The sequence below is a fragment of the Theropithecus gelada genome, chromosome 2 (genome assembly GCF_003255815.1).
Source record: "Theropithecus gelada isolate Dixy chromosome 2, Tgel_1.0, whole genome shotgun sequence".
NCBI lineage: Eukaryota > Metazoa > Chordata > Mammalia > Primates > Cercopithecidae > Theropithecus > Theropithecus gelada.
This window is the reverse complement of record NC_037669.1, coordinates 91,119,458-91,143,326: the sequence shown is the minus strand read 5'-3', so window position 1 is coordinate 91,143,326 and position 23,869 is coordinate 91,119,458. Positions and strand designations below refer to the sequence as shown.

The 23,869-nt window shown below is 47.4% G+C and overlaps 1 protein-coding gene across 7 annotated transcripts in view; it reads right to left on the bottom strand.

The window, feature by feature from the left end:
- QRICH1 (glutamine rich 1) overlaps positions 1-23,869 on the bottom strand; it is a 69,107-nt gene that overhangs the window by 25,511 nt on the left and 19,727 nt on the right. For all 7 annotated transcript variants that reach the window (XM_025376405.1, XM_025376404.1, XM_025376409.1 and 4 more), the window contains one exon: positions 4,443-5,474. In XM_025376405.1, coding sequence (XP_025232190.1) covers positions 4,443-5,474 — 1,032 coding nt within the window. The remainder of the gene's footprint in view (positions 1-4,442; positions 5,475-23,869) is intronic.

Below are 23,869 nucleotides of genomic sequence, written 5' to 3'. Positions count from 1 at the left end.
AAAAAAAAAAAAAAAAAAAAAAAAAGAAAAAGAGTCTCGGCCGGGCGCGGTGGCTCACGCCTGTAATCCCAGCACTTTGGGAGGCCGAGGCAGGTGGATCACGAGGTCAGGAGATTGAGACCATCCTGGTTAACACGGTGAAATTCCATCTCTACCAAAAATACAAAAAATTAGCCGGGCATGGTGGCGGGCACCTGTAGTCGCAGCTACTCGGGAGGCTGAGGCAGCAAAATGGCGTGAACCCAGGAGGTGGAGCTTGCAGTGAGCCAAGACAGAGCCACTGCACTTCAGCCCGGGAGACAGAGCGAGACTCCGTCTCAAAGAAAAAAAAAAAAAAGACTCAATAATGGGCTGCTGTGTTGTGTGTTGCTGTAGGATAAATACATACTTGCTGGTCTGAACTGGCTGTAGGGGGGTCACTGCTGACCTTGACAAGAACAGATTTAGTCATGAGTTGAAGGGAAAATTTTACAGCGTCTGGAGCCCAGGTTGTGTAGATAATGCTTTTTGAGAGTGCTGGGAATAAAGTAGAACAGAGAAATGGGGCAATAGATGGAGGTGGGTGTGAGGAAGTCAGATTTCACCATATATCTGGTTTTAAAGACAGGAGATATAAGAGCTTTTATAAAAGGTATGGACCTGTGGCAGATGAAGGAACACATTTTGTCACCAGCACCCCTTAGGGTTCAACTTGACTGTCTTCCGCACATGCTGTAAAGTGGTCCAAGGGTGGAAGAGACTGTCTTACTCATCTCTATTCCCCAGTTCCTAGCACAGAGCCTGCATAGGAGGACAGAGGGATATCTGTGGTATATATAGACAAACTCATCTTTCCCTTGGCATTTTTCCCTGAGGATGGAAAATTGGGATTCTTCACAATTTTTCTATTTCTGGTAATAATAACTTCATGTAAATCACTCTAAGACTTTCCCAAAACAGACACAGCCTCTGAAAAACACTGGCCCACTAAAATGAACTCCAGAAAGGATCTTCTCCTGCTGGAAGACCCAGACATGGAAATTATAAACAGAGACCACTAAGTACCAAATGAGGCACTGACCTGCAATTGGACCATCAGGTCCAGGAGAGCTAGGGGAGGCCTAATGGGCTCCATCTCTGTAAACAAAAGCTGAGCACAGAGACCTATTACAAATCTACTGGCTGGTTTCTCCTATATGCAGTCAATTCTACATACATCTACTTGGTTCCTCCTGTTACCACGAATCTAGGAAATTCCTGATTTCCTATCACAGATTAGATCAAACTCAACTCTGCTTTGGGAAAACAACAACCCCACCCCCACCCCCAACACTAACTCCATTCCCACAGTTCCCTTCTCAAGTTGCCTTAGGCCATGTCCCTTCTGTCCATCCTTGGTTCTGTATTTATGCTGTTCCATTCTTTTTTTTTTTTTTTTGAGACGGAGTCTCACTGTGTCGCCCAGGCTGGAGTGCAGTGGCGCGATCTCGGCTCACTGCAAGCTCCACCTCCCGGGTTCACGCCATTCTCCCGCCTCAGCCTCCGAGTAGCTGGGACTACAGGCGCCCGCCACCACGCCCGGCTAGTTTTTTTTTTTTTGTATTTTTAGTAGAGACGGGGTTTCACCATGTTAGCCAGGATGGTCTCGATCTCCTGACCTCGTGATCCGCCCGCCTCGGCCTCCCAAAGTGCTGGGATTACAGGCTTGAGCCACCGCGCCCGGCCCATTCTTTTGTTTATCTAAACTATAAACCACAGTTCAACAGTTCAAGGCAGGGTACAGTGGCTCATGCCTGTAATCCCAGCACTCTGGGAGGCCAAGGCAGAGGATCACTTAAGGCCAGGAGTTCAAGAGCAACCTGGGCAACATAGTGAGACCCTGTCTCTACAAATATATATATACACATATACATACACACACACATATATGTATATATACACACACGTGTATATATACACACACACACGTGTGTGTATGTGTGTGTGTGTGTGTGTATATGCCGAGTGTGGCAGTCTGCCTATAGTCCCAGCTACTTGGGAGGCTGAGGCGGGAGGATTTTATGAGCCCAGGAGTTTCAAGCTACAGTGAATTATGATCACTACCATACTCTTACCTGGGAAACAAAGCAACAAACTGTCTCAAAAATAAATAAACAAACTACAGTTCAAACCTCATTTTGTCCACAAAAACGCCTCTGTTGACTTTTTAACCTAGAATTTCTAAATTCCCAGTTTGTCTTTGTATGTCATAATTATTCTGCCTTATAAATAATTGAAAGGAAAAGAAACCATAAGTTCTTATTTTTGCAACTAGACTCTAAGTTGTACAAAGCAAAAAATCTTGTCTTGTTCTATTTCTGGGCCCAACAGCTAGATATTTAGCAGGTCTTTAACGATGCCACCTAGGATAATATGATGTTGCCTCTATGAAACCACCTGGTCAACCTTTGCTTAATCACTTACAGCCCATGTTTCCAAGTGCAGTTCCTTATCTAACTTGTTTATGCCAGCTCCCACATACATATGTACTCCCAGGAGCCTATGATCACTGAGGCACAGAACCTTCATCAGTCCCGTAAGACCAGAGGCGCTATATCCCACTCTAACGGGACCAGATATTTCACCAATCGGTTCTCTTTTTTTTTTTTTTTTGAGACGGAGTCTCACTCTGTCGCCCAGGCTGGAGTGCAGTGGCCGGATCTCAGCTCACTGCAAGCTCCGCCTCCCGGGTTCACGCCATTCTCCTGCCTCAGCCTCCCGAGTAGCTGGGACTACAGGCGCCCGCCGCCTCGCCCGGCTAGTTTTTTGTATTTTTTAGTAGAGACGGGGTTTCACCGGGTTAGCCAGGATGGTCTCGATCTCCTGACCTCGTGATCCGCCCGTCTCGGCCTCCCAAAGTGCTGGGATTACAGGCTTGAGCCACCGCGCCCGGCCTTGGTTCTCTTTTAGACAGGGTCTCACTCTGTTCTCTAGGCTGAAAAGCAGTAGCATGATCATAGTAGTATCAACCTCCCAGGCTCATGCAACCTTCGCATCTAAGCTGGGACCACAGGCGTGTGCCACCACACTAGACTATATTTTTTAATTTTTTGTAGAGATAGGGTCTTCCTATATTGCCCAGGCTGATCTCAAACTCCTAGGCTCAAGCATTCCTCCCACCTCAGCCTCCCAAACTGCTGGGATTATAGGCAACTGCCACTGCACCCAGCACTAACAGTTTTTTTGTGTGTTTGTTTTGAGACAAAGTCTTGCTCTGTTGCCCCAGGTTGGAGTGCAGTGGCACGATCTCAGCTCACTGCAACCTCTGCTTCCCAGGTTCCAGCAATTCTCCTGCTTCAGCCTCCCGTGTAGGATTACCTGGGGTAACAGGTGTGTGCCACCACACCCAGCTAATTTTGTACTTTTAGTAGAGACAGGGTTATGTTGGCCAAGCTGATCTCAAACTCCTGGCCTCCAGTGATTCACCCACCTCGGCCTCCCAAAGTACATGCGTGAGCCACCGGGCCTGGCCCATATATATATATATATATATATATATATATATATATATCTGGCCCATATATATATATATATATTTTTTTTTTTTTTTTTGACGGAGTTTTGCTCTTGTTGTCCAGGCTGGAGTGCAATGGTACAATCTTGGCTCACTGCAACCTCTGCCTCCTGGGTTCAAGTGATTCTCCTGCCTTAGCCTCCTGAGTAGCTGGGATTACAGGTGCCTGCCACCACGCCCAGCTAATTTTTGTATTTTTAGTAGAGGTGGGGTTTCATCATATTGGCCAGGCTGGTATCGAACTGCTGACTTGCGATCCACCCGCCTCGGCCTCCCAAAGTGCTAGGATTACAGACGTGAGCCACCTTGCCCGGCTGCCCGTTTTCAAGTAACACAAAAACACTCTTGGGAGGTCCCACCGCATAGACGGCATATTCAAGCCTCCCAATGGTTATCACTTTTAACAGGCTCATTAAGAGATATTTTAGCTTTTCTAATTCACCCACACTGTGTGCCCAAAGATGAAAAACAGAACGAACAATCTCACAGCCTCTCCAGTGATATTTGTAATCTATGTGATAAACTACAAGTGTTTCGCTAGAACCATTTACTTATGATACAAGGAAGCAGCACCTGGGACACACTTGAGGTATCCTATTCATCTACACCTATAACTTTACTCTTCCTGAGAAGAGATTACAAAGAAGTGTCCATGGTACTTAAACCCAAAATCTCTCCAAAACTCCAAAGCAATTCCTGGTCATCTCATTTACTTCCAGGTACCAGGATAAACCTTTTTTTCTGTTGCACAGCCTCAAGTGCTGTTTCTCCTCCTCTCCTCCCAAATACTAAATACTGTATCACTGTAAGAGTAACAGCAGTAAATAAGCCAGAGGTTGCCAGGCAAGCTCTTTGCGCACTGGGCCCCGAGGGACCAGGCTGCCTGCCCTACTGATAAGTCTTCACTTACTGAACAAGTAACCTGGAGCTGCTGCTGCTGCTGCTGTGGTGGTGGTGTCTGTTCCTGGGGAGTTTGCTGCTGCGGCTGCTGTTGGGGGTCCCATATATGGACAGTTTGAGCCGTATTCTGGTAAGTGCCTGCCACAGCCTGCACAGCCACTGGAATGTGGATGTTGCCATTCATGAACTGTGCTGGAAAGAGAGAGTTTGCAAGGGTCTGCACTACCTCTTCATGGGAGTTTTTCACTACAGATGTGGTGCCCACCATCTTCTCCTTGTCATCCTCCAGCTTAACAGCTGCCAGGGCCGTGGGTGAGCCACTGACGTGAACTGCGTTGTAGGCTTCCTGGGGAATGGCAATGTGGGTAATGCTCTGCTGCTGAGGGTCCCCCCGGGGCTGGGCAGAATAAACAGGGATGGTCCAGGTTTCTCCTGTAGGGCTAGTAATGGTCCCAGTGGCACTGTACAGGTGGGCACTGTCTACTGTCAGTAAGTCTGGCCTCAAAGACACGTAACTCTGCTGCTGGCCCTGTGGAATGGCCAGCACGGTGGCCACCGGCTGCCCTGAGATGGCGTAGGACACAGTGATGGGCATGTCCACTTTGCGCTTCTTCACTGGCTGGAGGACACTGGCTGTGCCAACCCGCCGCTCCCCTTCCCGGGGTGAGCCCTGCTGGGATGGTGGTGGGGAAAGGGCACCCACGGTCTGGATTTGGATCTGCTGACCACCAGCAAGAGACTGGCCAGCCACCAGCTGAGCCTGGATTTGCTGATGTGGGATGTGCTCCTCCGGGATTTCTGCAGCCTGGATCTGCTGGGCCGCTTGCACGTGCTGCACCTGGATCTGAGCTGCTTGCAGCTGCGAGGGACTGGGACTCTGCAGAGACGGGGTCTGAATGGAGGGGGCTGCTGACTGTGGTGCCTGGCCTTGGATCTGCACCTGGACCTGGATGGGTTGCTCAGTAGGCTGGTGAACGGTGAGCTGTGGGGAGAGCTGCTGAGCCGAGACCTGTTGCGGAGACTGCTGTACCTGCACCTGGACCTGTAAGCAACAAGATTCATCAGTGAGTGAACCAGGCAGCACTGAAAATCCAGCATCCAAGGAAGGCAAAAAAAGAGATCCCAGACAGGGGCCCTGCACAATGTGAGAAAACACTGGCATACTCAAGGCTTCTGAGGACATAATACGTAAAACTAAATACAGAATTGTCCAGCAGCACATTACAATCATAGGGACATGTATCCACCCCAGAGAGCAAGCAAGACAATTAACTAGGGTCTAACAAGGAAGTATCAAAACTTTTTTTTTTTTTTAAAAGATGGACTTTCTCTGTTGCCCAGGCAGGAATGCAGTGGCGCAATCTCAGCTCACTACAACCTCTGCCTGCCAGGTTCAAGCGATTCTCCTGCCTCAGCTTCCAAGAGTAGCTGGGATTACAGATATGCTGGAGTCTATTATCAAAACTTTGTTTTTTGGTTTTTTTTTTCCTCCAGACGAACTCTCACTCTGTCGCCCAGGCTGGAATGCAGTGGTGTGATCTCAGCTCACTCACTGCAACCTCCACCTCCCAGGTTCAAGCAATTCTTGAAGCGTCAGCCTCCCGAGTATCTGGGAGTACAGACATGTACCACCACATCCAGCTAATTTTTGTACTTTTAGTAGAGATGAGGTTTCACCATGTTGGCCAGGCTAATCTTGAACTCCTGACCTCAACTGCTCCACCCACCTTGGCCTCCCAAAGTGCTAGCATTGCAGGCGTGAGCCAAAACAGCCAACATTTTTATTTTCTTTGAGACAGAGTTTTGCTCTTGTTGCCCAGGCTAGAGGGCGATGGCATGATCCTGGCTCACCACAACCTCAACCTCCCGGGTCAAGCAATTCTCCTGCCTCAGTCTCCTGAGTAGACAGAATTACAGGCATGCATCATCACGCCCAGCTAATTTTGTATTTTTAGTAGAGACGGGATTTCACCATGTTGGTCAGGCTGGTCTTGAACTACAGACCTCAGGTGATCTGCCCGTCTTGGCCTCCAAAAGTGCTGGGATTACAGGCGTGAGCCACCACGGCCGGCATTTAAAAATTTTTTTTGAAACAGAGTTTCATTCTTGTTGCCCAGGCTGGAGTGCAATAATGCGATCTCAGCTCACCGCAACCTCCATCTCACAGATTCAAGCAATTCTCCTGCCTCGGCATCCTGGGTAGCTAGGATTACAGGTGCCCACCACCATGCCCAGCTAATTTTTCTATTTTTACTAGAGACGGGGTTTTGCCATTTAGCCAGGCTGGTCTCGAACTCCTGCCCTCAGACTATCTAACCTCCTTGGCCTCCCAAAGTGCTGGGATTACAGGCGTGAGCCACCACAAGGGGCCCTTTTTTCCTCTAAAGACAGGGTCTTGCTCTGTTGCCCAGGCTAGAGTACTGTGGTAAGATGATAGGCCACTTTAAACTTCAAACTCCTCAAGTGATTCTCCCACCTCAGCCTGCTAAATAGTAAATAGCTAGGACTACAGGTACACCACCGCCACACCCAGCTAAATTTTTCTTTTTTTTTTTTTTGAGATGGAGTCTCGCTCTGTTGCCCGGGCTGGAGTGCGGTGGCCGGATCTCAGCTCACTGCAAGCTCTGCCTCCCGGGTTTATGCCATTCTCCTGCCTCAGCCTCCCGAGTAGCTGGGACTACAGGCGCCCGCCACCTCGCCCGGCTAGTTTTTTGTATTTGTTTAGTAGAGACGGGGTTTCGCCATGTTAGCCAGGATGGTCTCGATCTCCTGACCTCGTGATCCGCCCGTCTCGGCCTCCCAAAGTGCTGGGATTACAGGCTTGAGCCACCATGCCCGGCCAATTTTTTGTTTTTTTTGAGACAGTCTCACTCTGTCACCAGGCTGGAGTGCAGTGGTGTGATCTCGGCTCATTGCAAGCTCCCCCTCCCGGGTTCAAGCTATTCTCCTGCCTCAGCCTCCTGAGTAGCTGGGACTACAGACGTGTGCCACCATGCCCAGCTAATTTTTGTATGTTTAGTAGAGCTGGGGTTTCACCATGTTGGCCAGAATCGTCTTGATCTCTTGATCTTGTGATCCGCTCGCCTTGGCCTCCCGAAGTGCTGGGAGTACAGGCTTAAGCCACCATGACTGGCCATTTTTTTTTTTCTTTTCTGCTTTGAGATGGAGTTTTGCTCTTGTTCCCCAGGCTGGAGTGATATGGTAGTCGCAGCTGCATCCCGGGTTCAAGCTATTCTCTGGCCTTAGCCTCCCAAGTAGCTGAGATTACATGTGTACATGAGCCCCACACCCAGCTGAGATTTTTCTTTTTTTGAGACAGAGTCTTATTCTGTCGCCCAGGCTGGAGTACAGTGGTGCGATCTCAGCTCAATGCAACCTTCACCTCCCAGGTTCAAGTGATTCTCCTGCCTCAGCCTCCCGAGTAGCTGGGACTACCAGCATGTGCCACCACACCCAGCTGATTTTTTGTATTTTTAGTAGAGATGGCGTTTCACTTGTTAGCCAGGATGCTCTTGGTCTCCTGACCTCATTATCCGCCCACCTCCCAAAGTGCTGGGATTACAGGCATGAGCCACCACGCCCAGACCTAATTTTTTTTGTTTTGTTTTGTTTTGTTTTTGAGACTGAGTCTCGCTCTGTCACCCAGGCTGGAGTGCAGTGGTGCAATCTCGGCTCACTGCAAGCTCCGCCTCCCAGGTTCATGCCATTCTCCTGCCTCAGTCTCTCGAGTAGCTGGGACCACAGGCGCCCACCACCACGACCGGCTAATTTTTTGTATTTTTAGTAGAGACGGGGTCTCACCGTGTTAGCTAGGATGGTCTCGATCTCCTGATCTCGTGATCCACCCTCCTCAGCCTCCCAAAGTGCTGGGATTACAGTCGTGAGCCACTGCGCCCAGCCCTAATTTTTGTATTTTTAGTAGAGACAGGGGTTTCACCATGTTGGCCACGCTGGTCCCAAACTTCTGACCTCAGGTGATCCACCAGCCTCGGCCTCCCAAAGTGTTGGAATTACAGGCATGAGCTGCCCAGCCCCAAGCCTGATATTTTGGACAGGAGTCCCCAACCCCGGGGCCAAGAACTAGTATTGGTTCGTGAGCGGAACGATACAGCACAGAGGTAAGCAGCAAGTGAGCATTACTGACTGAGCTCCACCTGTCAGATCAATGGTGGCATTAGATTCTTGTAGGAGCACAAACCCTGTTGTGAACTGCAAATGTGAGGGGATCTAGGCTGCATGTTCCTTATTAGAATCTAATACCTAGCCAGGCGCAGTGGCTCATGCCTGTAATCCCAGCACTTAGGGAGGCAGAGGAGGGCAGATCACTTGAGGGCAGGAGTTCAAGACCAGTCTGGCCAACATGGTGAAACTCCATCTCAACTTCTTTTAAAAATACAAAAAATTAGCCAGCCATGGTGGTGCATGCCTGTAATCCCAGTTACCCGGGAGACTGAGGCAGGAGAAGAGCTTCAACTCAGGAGGTGGAGGTTGAAGTGAGCAGAGAGAGCACCACTGCGTCACAGCCTGGGCAACAGAGTGAGCCTCCGTCTTTAAAAACAAAACAAAACAAAACAAAAAACTAATGCTTAATGATGCAAGGTGAAAGGTTTCATCCCAAACCACCCCCTATCAACGTCTGTGGAAAACTGTCTTCCACAAAACGAGTACCTGGTGCCAAAAAAGGTTGGGGACCACTGCTTTAGAGTGCTTACTTAACATATGTTTGCTTTAATGGGAAAGGCATTTAAATAAACAGAATCCCGGCCGGGCGCGGTGGCTCAAGCCTGTAATCCCAGCACTTTGGGAGGCCGAGACGGGCGGATCACGAGGTCAGGAGATCGAGACCATCCTGGCTAACATGGTGAAACCCCGTCTCTACTAAAAAATACAAAAAACTAGCTGGGCGAAGTGGCGGGCGCCTGTAGTCCCAGCTACTCGGGAGGCTGAGCCAGGAGAATGGCTAAACCCGGGAGGCGGAGTTTGCAGTGAGCTGAGATCTGGCCACTGCACTCCAGCCTGGGTGACAGAGCGAGACTCCGTCTCAAAAAAAAAAAAAAAACAAAACAAAAAACAGAATCCCAATAATTTAATCTGAGCAATATTACCATAACCTGGATGACAAGTTTCTGATAACAATGCAGTTACTATCTTATTATGTCAGCATGCAAAACAGCATAAAAAAATACATAGTATGCAATGTTTTAAAAACAGCTTTAACCATCAGACACATAGATAAATTACCCTAATCACAGGTAGGAATTAGAAAGGTAGAAAACAAGAAGGCAGAAAATGAGGCCAGGCACAGTTGCTCATGCCTATAATCCCAGTGCTTTGGGAGGCTGAGACAGGTGGATTCCTTGAGCCCAGGAAACTGAGACCAGCCTGGATAACATGGCAAAACCCCATCTCCACTAAAAATACAAAAGTTAGCTGGTGTGGTGGCGTGTGTCTGTGGTCCCAGTTACTCAGGAAGCTGAGGTGGGAGAATCGCTTGAACCCAGGAGGCAGAGATTGCAGTGAAGTATGATTATGTCACTGTATTCCAGCCTGGGAAACAGAAACCCTAACACTAAAAAAATAAAAAAAGAAGGCAGAAAATGAGAATGAGGGGCTCTATCTAATAACAGCAAACACATGACAAAAGATAACCAAAGATGATACTAAAACTGCATAGCCACATGCAAAACAGTCAAAGTGGACCTCATCCTCCTATCATACACACAAAAAAAGGGAAAGGTTGTGAATAAACATTTCTTCAAAGAATATACGCAAATGGGGCCAGATGCGGTAGCTCACGCCTGTAATCCCAGCTCTGTGGGAGGCCAAGGTGGGTGGATCACCTGAGGTCAGGAGTTTGAGACCAGCCTGACCAATATGGTGAAACCCTGTCTCTACTAAAATACAAAATTAGACGGGCATGGTGGTGCATGTCTGTAATCCCAGCTACTTGGGAGGTTGAGGCAGGAGAACCACTTAAACCCGGGAGGTCGGGGTTGCAGTGAGCCAAGATCACACCACTGCACGGGCAACAAGAGTGAAACTCCATCTCCAAAAAAAAGAATATATGTAAATGGCCAAGAAGCACATAAACAGTTGCTCGATATCACTACCTATGAAGGAAATTCAAATCAAAATCACAATGAGAAACCACTTTATATCTAATAGGCTGTAACTAAAAAAGACAGATAACAAGTATTGATGAGGATATGGACAACTTGAAACTGCTGGTGGGCATGTTAAATTGGCCAGACACAGTGGCTCATGCCTGTAATCCCAGCACTTTGGGAGGCTGAGGCTGGCAGACCACGAGGTCAGGAGTTCCAGACCAGCCTGGCCAACATGATGAAACCCTATCTCTACTAAAAATACAAAAATTAGCCGGGCATGGTTACATGCGCCTGTAATCCCGGCTACTTGGAAGGCTGAGGTAGGAGAATCGCTTGAACCTGGGAGGCAGAGGCTGCAGTGAGCCGAGATGGCGCCACTATACTCCAGCCCAGCCTAGGACAGAGTGAGACTCTGTCTCAAAAAAAATAAATAAATAAATAAATAAAATAAAATTTGGTATAGTAGCCTTTTGTTTTGTTTTGGGAGGCAAGGGCTTGCTCTGTTGCCCAGTGGCGGAATCTCAGCTCACTGCAACCTCCACCTCCCTGGTTCAAACAATTCTCCTGCCTCAGCCTCCTGAGTAGCTAGGATTACAAGCATGCATCACCATGCCCAGCTAAATTGTGCATTTTTGGCACAGACGGGGTTTCACCATGTTGACCAGGCTGGTCTCAAACTCTTGACCTCAAGTGATCCACCTGCCTGGGCCTCCCAAAGTGCCAGGATTACAGGTGTGAGCCACTGTGCCTGGCCTGAATTATACATTTCAAATGGGTAACTTATATCTCAATAAAGCTGTCACTAAGTATATTTAAAAAAAAAAAAAAAAAAAAAAGGCCAGGCACTGTGGCTCACACCTGTAATTCTGGCACTTTGGGAGGCCAAGGCTGGTGGATCACGAGGTCAGGAGACTGAGACCATCCTGGCTAACACGGTGAAATCCCATCTCTACTAAAATACAAAAAATTAGCCGGGCATGGTGGTGGGCACCTGTGGTCCCAGCTACCAGGGAGGCTGAGGCAGGAGAATGGTGTGAACCCGGGTGATGGAGCTTGCAGTGAGCCAAGATCACGCCACTGCACTCCAGCCTGGGCGAGAGAGCGAGACTCCATCTCAAAAATAATAATAATAATAATAAATTTTTAAAAAGCTCAGGTTTTGACATCACAGACTTCAATGTGAATACGTCCATTGATGCTGCACTTTTCTGCCTGTGAATCCATGGGGAAATTTAACCTCTAAACAGTTTCTTCAGGTATAGTATAAAAGGGGAGAATGTCTACTTCCCTACAGTGTTGTGGACATAAAATAGTATTTAATTACAGATCATAGGTGCTCAAATAAGTAGGTTTATTATTTCTCTCCATGGAGTCAAATATTATTTTCTTGCACCAGTGGTTCTCAAAATGTAGTTTCCATGCCAACAACAGCAGCAGCATTCAGGCACTCAGAAATACAAATTGTCAGGTACCACTCCAGACCTACTAACTCCGAAATTCTAGAAGTGGTTTTATCAAGTACTCCAGTGTAATTACATGGTCAAATTTAAGAACTAGGGCTATATGCAAAAGACATAAGAGGAAACTATGTAGCCAACTACTGCAGAACAGCAGTTTTCAAGATTTCTTAGTCAAAGCTTGAATTTGGGGCTGGGCGTTGTGGCTCACGCCTGTAATCCCAGTACTTTGGGAGGCCAAGGCAGGAAGACTGCTTGAGCCCAGGAGTTCAAGATCAACCTGGGCAACACAGTGAGATCCCTACGTCTACAAAAAAATTTTTTAATTACCTGGGCATGGACACACACCTGTAGTCCTAGCTACCTGGGAGGTTGAGGAAGGCGGATTGCTTGAGCCCAGGAGATTGAGGCTGCAGTGAACTGTGAACGTGCCACTGAACTCCAGCTTGGGCAACAAAGTAAAACCCTGTCACCAAAAAACTTGAACTTGGTCAAAAAATTATTGAAGACCCAAAAGAACTTGTTTACATAGGTTATATCTAGCAATATTTACTTGTACTTTAAATTAAAACTAGGAATTTAATTTAAAAAAAAATTTTTTTTTAATTTGAGATTGAGTTTTGCTCTTGATACCCAGGCTGGAGTGCAATGGCACCATCTCGGCTCACTGTAACCTCTGCCTCCCGGGTTCAAGCGATTCTCTTGCCTCAGCCTCCTGAGTGGCTGGGATTACAGGCATGTGCCACCATGCCTGGTTGGTTTTTTTTTTCTTTTTTTTTTTATATTTTTAGTAGAGATGAGGTTTCTCCATGTTGGTCAGGCTGGTCTCAAACTCCTAACCTCAAGTTATCCGCCTGCCTCGCCCTCCCAAAGTGCTGGGATTATAGGCGTGAGCCACCATGCCCGGCCCTAATTTTTTTTTTTTTTTGAGACAGAGTCTCAGTCTATCGCCTAAGCTGGAGTGCAGTGGTATGATCTTGGCTCATTACAACTTTGGCTTCCCAGGTTCAAGCGATTCTCCTACCTCTGCCTCCTGAGTAGCTGAGATTACAGATGCTCACCACCATGCCTGGCTGTTTTTTTTGTTTGTTTTTGTATTTTTAGTAGAGATGGGGTTTCCCCACGTTGGCCAACCTGGTCTTGAACTCGTATCCTCAAGCAATCCACCCACCGCAGCCTCCCAAAGTGCTGAGATTACAGGCACGAGCCAATCCGCCTGGTCGAAAACTAGGAATTTTAAAAATAGTAAATCATGCTGGGCGCGGTGGCTCATGCCTGTAATCCCAGCACTTTGGGAGGCCAAGGTGGGTGGCTCACAAAGTCAGGAGATTAAGACCATCCTGGCTAACACAGTGAAACTCTCTCTACTAAAAATACAAAAAAAAATAATTAGGCCAGGCACGGTGGCTCACACCTGTAATCTCAGCACTTCGGGAGGCCGAGGTGGGTGGATCACGAGGTCAGGAGATCGAGACCATCCTAGCTAACACAGTGAAACCCCGTCTCTACTAAAAATAAAAAAAAAAATTAGCTGGGCATAGTGGCGGGCGCCTGTAATCCCAGCTACTCGGGAGGCTGAGGCAGGAGAATGGCATGAACCAGGGAGGCGAAGCTTGCAGTGAGCGTGGAGGCGAAGCTTGCAGTGAGCCTAGATCACGCTACCGCACTCCAGCCTTGGCAACTGAGCAAGGCTCCGTCTCAAAAAAAAAAAACAATTAATAATAATAATTAGCTGGGCATGGTGGCGGGTACCTGTAGTCCCAGCTACTCGCGAGGCTGAGACAGGAGAAAGGCGTGAACCCAGGAGGCGGAGTTTGCAGTGAGCCGAGACAGAGCCACTGCACTCCAGCCCAAGTGACAGAGTGAGACTCTGTCAAATAAATAAATAAATAAATAACAGTAAGTCTTTTTAAAAATCAGATAAAGCCAGACGCAGTGGCTCACGCATGTAATCCCAGCACTTTGGGAGGCCAAGGCAGGCAGGGTCACATGAAGTCAGGAGTTCGAAGCCTGCCTGGACAACATGGTGAAACCCTGTCTGTACTAAAAATACAAAAATTAGTCAGGTGTGGTGGTGCATGCCTGTAATCCCAGCTAATTGGGAGGCTGAGACAGGAGAACTCGCTTGAACCCACGAGGTGGAGGTTGCAATGAGCCGAGATCGCATCACTCATGCCAGCCTGGGAGACAGAACAAGACTCGTTCTAGAAAACAAACAAACAAAAAAACACATAAAGCCATTATATGTTAACAGAAATAAATAACATATTCTTATGAAAAATGACTATTTGCCAAAATAATTATAATAAGAATTGCATTGTTTTACAATTTTTGGAAACCTGTTTTTTTTGGGGGGGAGTACAGTGACGTGATCTTGGCTCACTCAGCTCAACGCAACCTCTGCCTCCTGAGTTCAAGCAATTCTTCTGCCTCAGTCTCCCAAGTAACTGGGATTACAGGTGCACACCACCATATCCGGTTAGTTTTTGTATTTTTAGTAGAGATGGGTTTTCGCCATGTTGGCCAGGCTAGTCTCAAATGCCTCACCTCAAGTGATCTGCCTGCCTTGGCCTCCCAAAGTGTTAGGATTGCAGGCGTGAGCCACTGCGCCCGACCTATTTTTGCAAACCTCTTTAGTGGCTGACTTAATATAAGGTAACTGAATTCTCCTATGTGCTTCTGCACTCAATCTGTTGTGCTATCATACATCACACATGGCTCTGCAAAACTCCAGCACATGGTCAGGAGAGAATGAAACTGAAAAAGGCAAATAACATATTGGCATTGTAATAAAAACAGCTTTGACCTTGAGGAACCCTAAAAGGTGCTTGAAGGTTACCAGGAGTCTCTCTCTTTTTTTTTATTTTGAGACAGAGTCTCACTGTGTTGCCCAAGTTGGAGTGCAGTGGCACCATTCTCCTGCCTCAGCCTTCCGAGTAGCTGGGACTACAGGCACCCACCACCACGCCCTGCTAATTTTTGTTTTTTATTTCTATTAGAGATGGGGTTTCACCATGTTAGCCAGGATGGTCTCGATCTCCTGACCTCATGATCCGCCTGCCTTGGCCTCCCAAAGTGCTGGGATTTCAGGTGTGAGCCACCACGCCCGGCCCCTAGGAGTCTCTTGAAGCACCATTTGTGAATCACTGCTGGCCAGGAATGGTAGCTCATGCCTGTAACCTCAGCACTTTGGGAGGCTAAAGCCGGCAAACTGCTTGAACTCAGGAGTTCAAGACCAGCCTGGGCAACGTAGTGAAACCCCATCTCTACCAAGAATACAAAAAATTTAGCCAGACGTGGTTGTGCGCCAACTGTGGCCCCAGCGACTCAGGAGGCTAAGGTGGGAGAACTACTTGAACTCAAAAGGCAGAGGTTGCAGTGAGGCAAGATTGGTGTCACTGTACTCTGGCATGGGTGACAGAGTGAGACCACCATCTCAGAAAAAAATAAGGGTAAGGAAAAACAAAAAGAACCACTACTGTTGTGTTAAACACATAGTATGTTTTTAAATTATAATATGGCTTGCTTAAAACAAAATGTCAAAAATCTGGTTACTATCACTGAATCACAGCTCGTATACTTCATGCTTTACTGTATTTCTTAACTGATTTTTCTTTTTTTCTTGTTGAGACATGAGTCTCACTCTGCCACTTAGGCTGGAATGTGGTGGCGCAATCTTGGCTCACTGCAACCTCCATCTCCCAGGTTCAAGCAATTCTCCTGCCTCAGCCTCCTGAGTAGCTGGGATTACTGGCGCCTGCCACCATGCGTGGCTAATTTTTATATTTTTAGTTAAGACAAGGTTTCACCACATTGGCCAGCCTGGTCTCGAACTCTTGACCTTAAGTGATATGCCCACCTAGGCATCCCAAAGTGCTGAGATTACAGGCATGAAGCCACTGCACCCAGCTGATTTTTCTTCTTTTAAAATGAGTTATCTGATCAACTAATTCATTTTTCTTAGAAATCATTTATCAGGCCAAGTGAGGTGGGTCATGCCTGTAATTCCAGCATTTTGGGAGGCCAAGGTAGGTGGATCACCTGAGGTACGGAGTTCGAGACCAGCCTGGCCAACATGGTTAAACCCCCTATCTACTAAAAATACAAATATTACCCAGATGTGGTGGTGCGCACCTGTAATCCCAACGACTCAAGAGGCTGAGGCAGGACAATAGCTTGAACCTGGTGGGGCAGAGGCTGCAGTGAGCTGAGAACATGCCACTGCACTCCAGCTTCAGTGACAGAGAAAGACTACCCTAGGCAACATAGCAAGACCTCTGTCTCCACAAAAAGTAAAAATATTAGCCAGGCATGGTGGTGCATGCTTATAGTCACAGCTACTCCAGAGGGTGAAATGGCAGGATCACTTGCGCCCAGGAGTTCAAGGCTTCACTGAGCTATGATTGTGCCACTCTATTCTCTAGCCTGTAGTCCCAGCTACTCAAGAGGCTGAAGTGGGAGGATCTCTTAAGCATGGGAGGTCGAGGTTACAGTGAGCCTCTGATCATACCACTGCACTCCAGCCTGGGTGACAGAGCAATACTCCATCTCAAAAAAATAAAAAATAAAAAATAAAAAATAAAACATTGGCCGGGCGCAATGGCTCAAGCCTGTAATCCCAGCACTTTGGGAGGCCGAGACGGGTGGATCACAAGGTCAGGAGTTCGAGACCATCCTGGCTAACACGGTGAAACCCCGTCTCTACTGAAAAATAGAAAGAAAACTAGCCGGGCGAGGTGGCGGGCGCCTGTAGTCCCAGCTACTCCGGAGGCTGAGGCAGGAGAATGGCGTAAACCCCGGAGGCGGAGCTTGCAGTGAGCCAAGATCCGCCTGGGCGAGGGAGCGAGACTCCGCCTCAAAAAAAAAAAAAAATTAGTTCGGCATAGTAGTTGTAGTCCAAGCTACTCAGTGGGCTGAAGCAGGAGGATTGCTTGAGCCCAGGAAGTTCAGACCGCAGTGAGCCGTGATCATGCCACCGCATTCCAGCATGGATGACAGAGCCAAGCTTGGCTAAAATTTCTTTTTTTGTGTGTGTGATGGGGTCTCTGCTCTGTTGCCCAGGCTAGAGTGCACTGGCACGATCTCGGCTCACTGCAACCTCCACCTCCTGGGCTCCAAGTGATCCTCCAGCCTCAGTCTCCTGAGTAGCTGGGAACACAGGCATGCACCACTATGCCTGGCTAATTTTTTGTATTTCTGGTAGAGATGGGAGTTTTGCCATGTTGCCCGAGCTGGTCTAGAACTCCTGGGCTCAAGCAATCCACTCGCCTTGGCCTCCCAAAATGTTGGGATTACAGGCATGAGCAACCAAACCCGGCCAAACTTGCCTAAAATTTAAATTTTAAGTAGAAAGGAATAAAACTACTCTTGTAGGTACCATATACCACAAACCATATCTCACTAGCATCCCATAAGTTAGAAATTTGTGATAAGACTTTTAGAATTACTTGAATAAGGCAAAAATGCCTCAAGTAGAAAATTATTACTATTATTATTTATGATTATTATTTTTTTGACATGGAGTCTCGCTTTGTCGCCCAGGCTGGAGCGCAGTGGCGCGATCTTGGCTCATGGCAACTTCAGCCTCCCGGGTTCAAGCAGTTCTTTGCCTTAGCCTCCTGAGTAGCTGGGATTACAGGTGCTTACCACCATGCCCGGCTACTTTTTTGCATTTTTAGTAGAGACAGGGTTTCACCATCTTGGACAGGCTGATCTTGAACTCCTGCCCTTGTGATCCACCCACCTCGGCCTCCCAAAGTGCTGGGATTAGAGGCATGAGCCACCACGCCCAGCCAAAAATTATTTTTTAAAGAAAAAAAGGACGTTTCCTCCAATTACACTTATAACTTCCATTAATAGTTGATAACCTGTGTGGGCGAAGGGACCACAAAGAGCACTCTAAAAGGTTAGCTAAAATACAGATCCATGAGGGGAAAAATTTTTTTTTTTTTTTTTTTGGAAATAAAGTATTCTCAAGCGATCCTTCCACCTCAGCCTCTTCAGCAGCTGGGATTACAGGTGTGTACCACTACACCCAGCTAATTTTATTTTTAGTAGAGACAAGGTCTCACTACGTTGCCAAGGCTGGTCTTGAATTCCTGAACTCAAACGATCCTCCTTTCCTCAGTCTCCCAAAGTGTTGAGATTACAGGTATGAGTCACTGCACTCAGCCTATGATTCGTACCCAAAAGGGCAGTAACAATTATCATCAAACTAATGTATCTCTAACTTGCTCATCAAGCTAATGTGAGCTCCAAGTATACATAGGTTTATGTCTGTATTTTGAAGTCTCTAGTCAATTCCGAACCTTTAGTTCTAAAGCTACCCCAGTGGACTTCTACTCTGTGTATCCTCTACTTCTCAGCTTAGGGCACTCTAAGAACTGCCCCACTTTCCCCAAAAGTTCTTTCCTACATGTATTCATCACCAAATTTTGTTTTTTCTTTTTGAGACAGTTTCACTCTTGTTGCCCAGTCTGGAGTGCAATGGCGTGATCTCAGCTCACTGCAACCTCGGCTTCCCAGGTTCAAGCAATTCTCCTGCCTTAGCCTCCGAGTAGCTGGGACTACAGGCGCCTGCCAACATGCCCAGCTAATTTTAGTGTTTTTAGCAGAGATGAGGTTTCACCATGTTGGCCAGGCTGATCTCAAACTCCTGACCTCAGGTGATCCGCCCGCCTCTCCCTCCCCAAGGTGCTGGGATAATAAGCATGAGCCACCACACCTGGCCTTTCATCACCTAATTCTGTCTACTTATACTCTTTTATCAATTTCTTAGGTTTAGTAGTTTTTAAATGGTATTCATTTTTTCCAGCACACTTAAAAATGCTTTGTTGTTCTGTTTTTTATAGAGACAGGGTCTTTCACTTTTGCCCAGGATGGAGTGCAGCGGCGTGATCACAGCTCACTGCTACTTCGGACTCCTAGGCCCAAGGAGTTGCTCTGCCTTCTGAGTAGCTGGGACTACAAGTGCACACCACCATGCTCAACTAATTTTCGTGTTTTTCTGTAGAGATGAGGTTTTACCATGTTTCCCAGCCTGGTCTCAAACTCCCGGGCTCAAGTCATCTACATACTTCAGCTTCCCAAACATCTGGGATTACAAGTGTGAGCCACCACGCCTGGCCTGGCCAGAATTTTTTATTTTATTTATTTATTTATTTTTGAGACGGAGTCTCGCTCTGTCGCCCAGACTGGAGTGCAGTGGCCGGATCTCAGCTCACTGCAAGCTCCGCCTCCTGGGTTCACGCCATTCTTCCGCCTCAGCCTCCCGAGTAGCTGGGACCACAGGCGCCCGCCACCTCGCCTGGCTAATTTTTTGTATTTTTTAGTAGAGACGGGGTTTCACCGTGTTAGCCAGCATGGTCTCGATCTCCTGACCTCGTGATCTGCCCGTCTCGGCCTCCCAAAGTGCTGGGATTACAGGGTTGAGCCACCGCGCCCGGCCGAATTTTTTATTTTTTAAAAGCATCTTTTTAGTCACTTAGGGAAAACATATATTCTTATGATTCTATCATAGTGAATCTGTCTCATGGATGTCATTATATTTATGTTTCTTCTTTCATTTACATAGAGTTTAGGGAGAAAGACGATGTTACTGATCTCGATTAGTGGCTTTTCTTTTTTCTGAGACAGAGTCTGCTCTGTCATCCAGGCTGTGGTACAGTGGCATGATCTCGATTCACTGCAACCTCTGCCTCCCAAGTTCAAGCACTGATCAGTTTATCTTGAACATAAAGTCTCAAAAATCACTCCAAACTTGAATCCCCTAACAACCTGTCTCTTTTTTTTTTTTTTTGAGACAGACTCTCGCTCTGTTGCCCAGGCTGGAGTGCAGTGGCGTGACCGCCGCTCTCTGCAAGCTCCACCTCCCGGGTTCACGCCATTCTCTTGCCTCAGCCTCCCGAGTAGCTGGGACTACAGGTGCCCGCCACCACACCCAGCTAATTTTTTGTATTTTTAGTAGAGATGGGGTTTCACCGTGTTAGTCAGGATGGTCTCTATCTCCTGACCTCGTGATCCGTCCACCTCGGCCTCCCAAAGTGCTGGGATTACAGGCTGAGCCACCGCACCTGGCCCCAAACTCTTTAACCTTATAAGAAAGCAGGGCCAGGTGTAATGGCTTGTGCCTATAATTCAAACACTTTGTAATCCAAACACTCACAAAGTGGGTGGCTCGCCTGAACTCAGGAATCCCAAGACTAGCCTAGTGGCCAGGTACGATGGCTCACGCCTGTAATCCCAGAATTTTGGGAGGCTGAGGCAAGTGAATTGCTTAGGGTCAGGAATTCAAGACCAGTCTGTCCAACATGGCAAATGAAACCCCATCTCCACTAAAAAAAAGTACAAAAATTGGCCGGCTGTGGTAAGAAACAGGAGGTCAAAGGTGTAAATAACAGCAGAATAATTTGAGCCAGAAATTCAGTCTTCTTTTCTCCTTTTTTTTTGAGACAGTGTCTCAATCCAGTCCCTTTCCTGTCCTTAGTGTAAAAGGCTGGAGTGCAGTGGCACAATCACAGCTCACTGCAACCATGACCTCCCAGGTTTAGGTGATCCTCCCACTTTAGCCTCCTGAGTACCTGGGACCACATGAGCGAGCCATCACAACTAGTTAATTTTTGTACTTTTTTACACACAGGATTTCGCCATCTTGCACAGGCTGGCCTCAAACTCCTAGGCTCAAGGAATCCACTCACCTCAGCCTCCCAAAGTGCTGGAATTATAGGTGTGAGCCACCATACCTGGGCCAGCCTTCTTTTACTTACCTTTCCTGTACTTTTTCTTCTTTACAAAGACAAAACAAGGCTGGGTGTGGTGGCTCATGCCTATAATCTCAGCACTTTGGGAGGCCACGGTGGGCAAATCACTTAAGGTCAGGAGTTCAAGACCATCCTGGTCAACATGGTGAAACCCCATCTCTACTAAAAATACAAAAATTAGCTGGGCGTGCCAGCTTGAACCCCCAGAGATGCAGGTTGTAGTGAAACAAGATCGTGCCACTGCATTCCAGTCTGGGCAATAGAGTGAGGCTCTATCTCAAAAAATAAGTAAATAAATATAAAAATAAAAGAGGCCAGCCACAGTGACTCACACCTGTAATCCCAGCACTTTGGGAGGCAGAGGCGGGCAGATCATGAAGTCAGGAGATCGAGACCATCCTGGCTAACACAGTAAAACCCCCATCTCTACAAAAAATACAAGAAATTAGCTGGGCGTGGTGGTGGGTGCCTGTAGTCCCAGCTACTCGGGAGGCTGAGGCAGGAGAATGGCGTGAACCCAGGAAGTGGAGCTTGCAAGTGAGCCGAGATCGTGCCATTGCACTCCAGCTTGGGTGACAGAGTGAGACTCCATCTTAAAAAAAAAAGAGTAAATCTCAGCCTGGACAACATGGTGGAATTCTGTTTCTATCAAAAATACAAAAAATTAGCCAGGCGCTGGTGGTGTGCACCTGTGGTCCCATGTACTTGGGAGGCTGAGGTGAGAGGATAGCTTGAGCCTAGGAGGCTGAGGTTGCAGTGAGCCAAGATCACACCACTGCACTCAAACCTAGGTGACAGAATGAGACCCTGTCTCCAAAAAACAAAAAAAATCTCTTCATATGCCAGATACTTTATTATCTGGTTCAGTCTCATTAAATGGTATTATCCCTATTCAACTGATGAACAAACCGGAGGTAAAGATTAAGCTCATGTCAATAATTGAGTGGTCAAGTCAAATTTAAACCCAGTACTGAAGCTTGAGAGGCTATGTCCTTCCAATATACTCAGCTGCATTTTTGAGGGGCTACAGTGAAACCTACTTCAGTTGGGAACAGTGGCTCATGTCTGTAATCCCAGCACTTTAGGAGGCTCAGCCATGAGGACTGCTGGAGGCCAGGAGTTCAACACCAGCCTGAGCAACATGACGAGAGCCCATCTCTACCAAAAATGAAAAAATTAGCTGAGCATGGTGGCACGCACCTGTAGTCCCAGCTAATCGGGAGGCTGAGGTGGGAGCATCACCTGAGCCCAGGAGGTCAAGGCTGCAGTGAGCCATGATCATGCCACAGCACTCCTGCCTGGGCAAGTTAAATCCTGTCTCTAAAAAAACAAAAACAAAATACGAAGGAAAAGAAAACCTTCTATCTCACCAGGCCCACCTCTCCATACTCCTGCCTCTCCAGCACGTTCCAGTTCCTTTCCTGTCTTCTTTTTTTTTTTTTTTGAGAGGGAGTCTCGCTCTGTTGCCCAGGCTAGAGTGCAGTGGCCGGGAGGCAAAGCCTGTCTTCTTAGTGTGAAAAAAACATCCAGAATACAATGAAATTCGACCCTAATAGACAAAGGCAAGAAAACTGGATTTGCAACTGGAGGAGCCTGTTGTCTAACATAAAGACCTCTAAAGAGGAAAACTCTGTCTGGATGCGGTGGATCACGCCTGTAATCCCAGCACTTTGGGAGGCCAAGGCCAGATCACCTGACGTCAGAAGTTTAAGACCAGACTGACCAACATGGTGAAACCCCGTCTCTACTAAAAATACAAAAATTAGCCAGCACAGTGGCAGGCGCCTGGAATCCCACCTACTCAGGAGGTTGAGGCAGAAGAATCGCTTGAACCCAGGAGGCAGAGGTTGCAGTGAGCTGAGATCACGCCACTGCACTCCAGCCTGGATGACAGAGTGGGACTCCGTCTCAAAAAACTAAAGGAGAACATTTTATCTTCTCAACAAATGTAGTAGTTTCTCCTCTTTCAGAAAGCTTATCATCCATTAGCATTATTTTTTTGTGCCTTACAATTTTTATTCTTTTTGTTTTTTGAGATGGGATCTCACTCTGTCACCCAGGCTGGAGTGCAGTGGCATGATCTCAGGTCACTGCAACCTCCACCTCCCAGGCTCAAGGGACTCTCCCACCTCAGCCTCTCAAGTAGCTAAGACCACAGGCGTGCATCACCACGCCCAGCTAATTTTTTCTATTTTTGGTAGAAACAGGGTTTCACCATGTTGCCCAGGCGGGTTTTGACCTCCTGGGCTCAAGCAATCCTCCCACCTCAGCTTCCCAAGTAACTGGGACTACAAGTACATACCACCATGCCTGGGTAATTTTTTTTATTTTCTGTAGAGACAGAGTTTTGCCATATTGCCCAGGCTGGCCTCAAACTTCTGGACTCAATGATCCGCCCGCCTTGGCATCCCAAAATGCTGAGATTACAGGCATCCACAAATGCACTTGGCCGTTTTGTGGCTTACAAACAACAAACACAAACCTAGAAATCTATAGGTAATCTGAGTTACGGAATCACACAAGTTAATGAAGATCACTGAAATACATCAGCCTTTCCATTTTTAAATTAATTTCAAATGTCACACTATCAGTAATGAGCCAAGACCAACCCTCCTGTGTTCTGTCTCTACTCAGGAAGACACAAATAGAAAGGAAGCCTCAGCCGGGTGCCATGGCTCACGCCTGTAATCCCAGAATTTTGGGAGGCCGAGGTGGGCAGATCATGAGGTCAGGAGATCAAGACCATGCTGGCTAACATGGTGAAACCCTGTCTCTACTAAAAATACAAAAAATTAGCCAGGCTTGGTGGTGCATGCTTGTAATCCCAGCTACTCGGGAAGCTAAGGCAGGAAAATCGTTTGAACCCGAGAGGTGGAGGTTGCAGTGAGCCACGATCGCGCCATTGCACTCTAGTAGCCTGGATAACAAGAGCGAAACTCCATTTAAAAAAAAAAAAAAAAAAAAACGCTGGGGGTGGCTCACGCCTGTAATCTCAGCACTTTGGGAGGCCGAGGAGGGAGGCATATCTCTTGAGGTCAGGAGTTCAAGCCCAACATGGGGAAACCCAGCCTCTATTAAAAATACAAAAACAATTGCTGAGGGTGGTAGCGCACA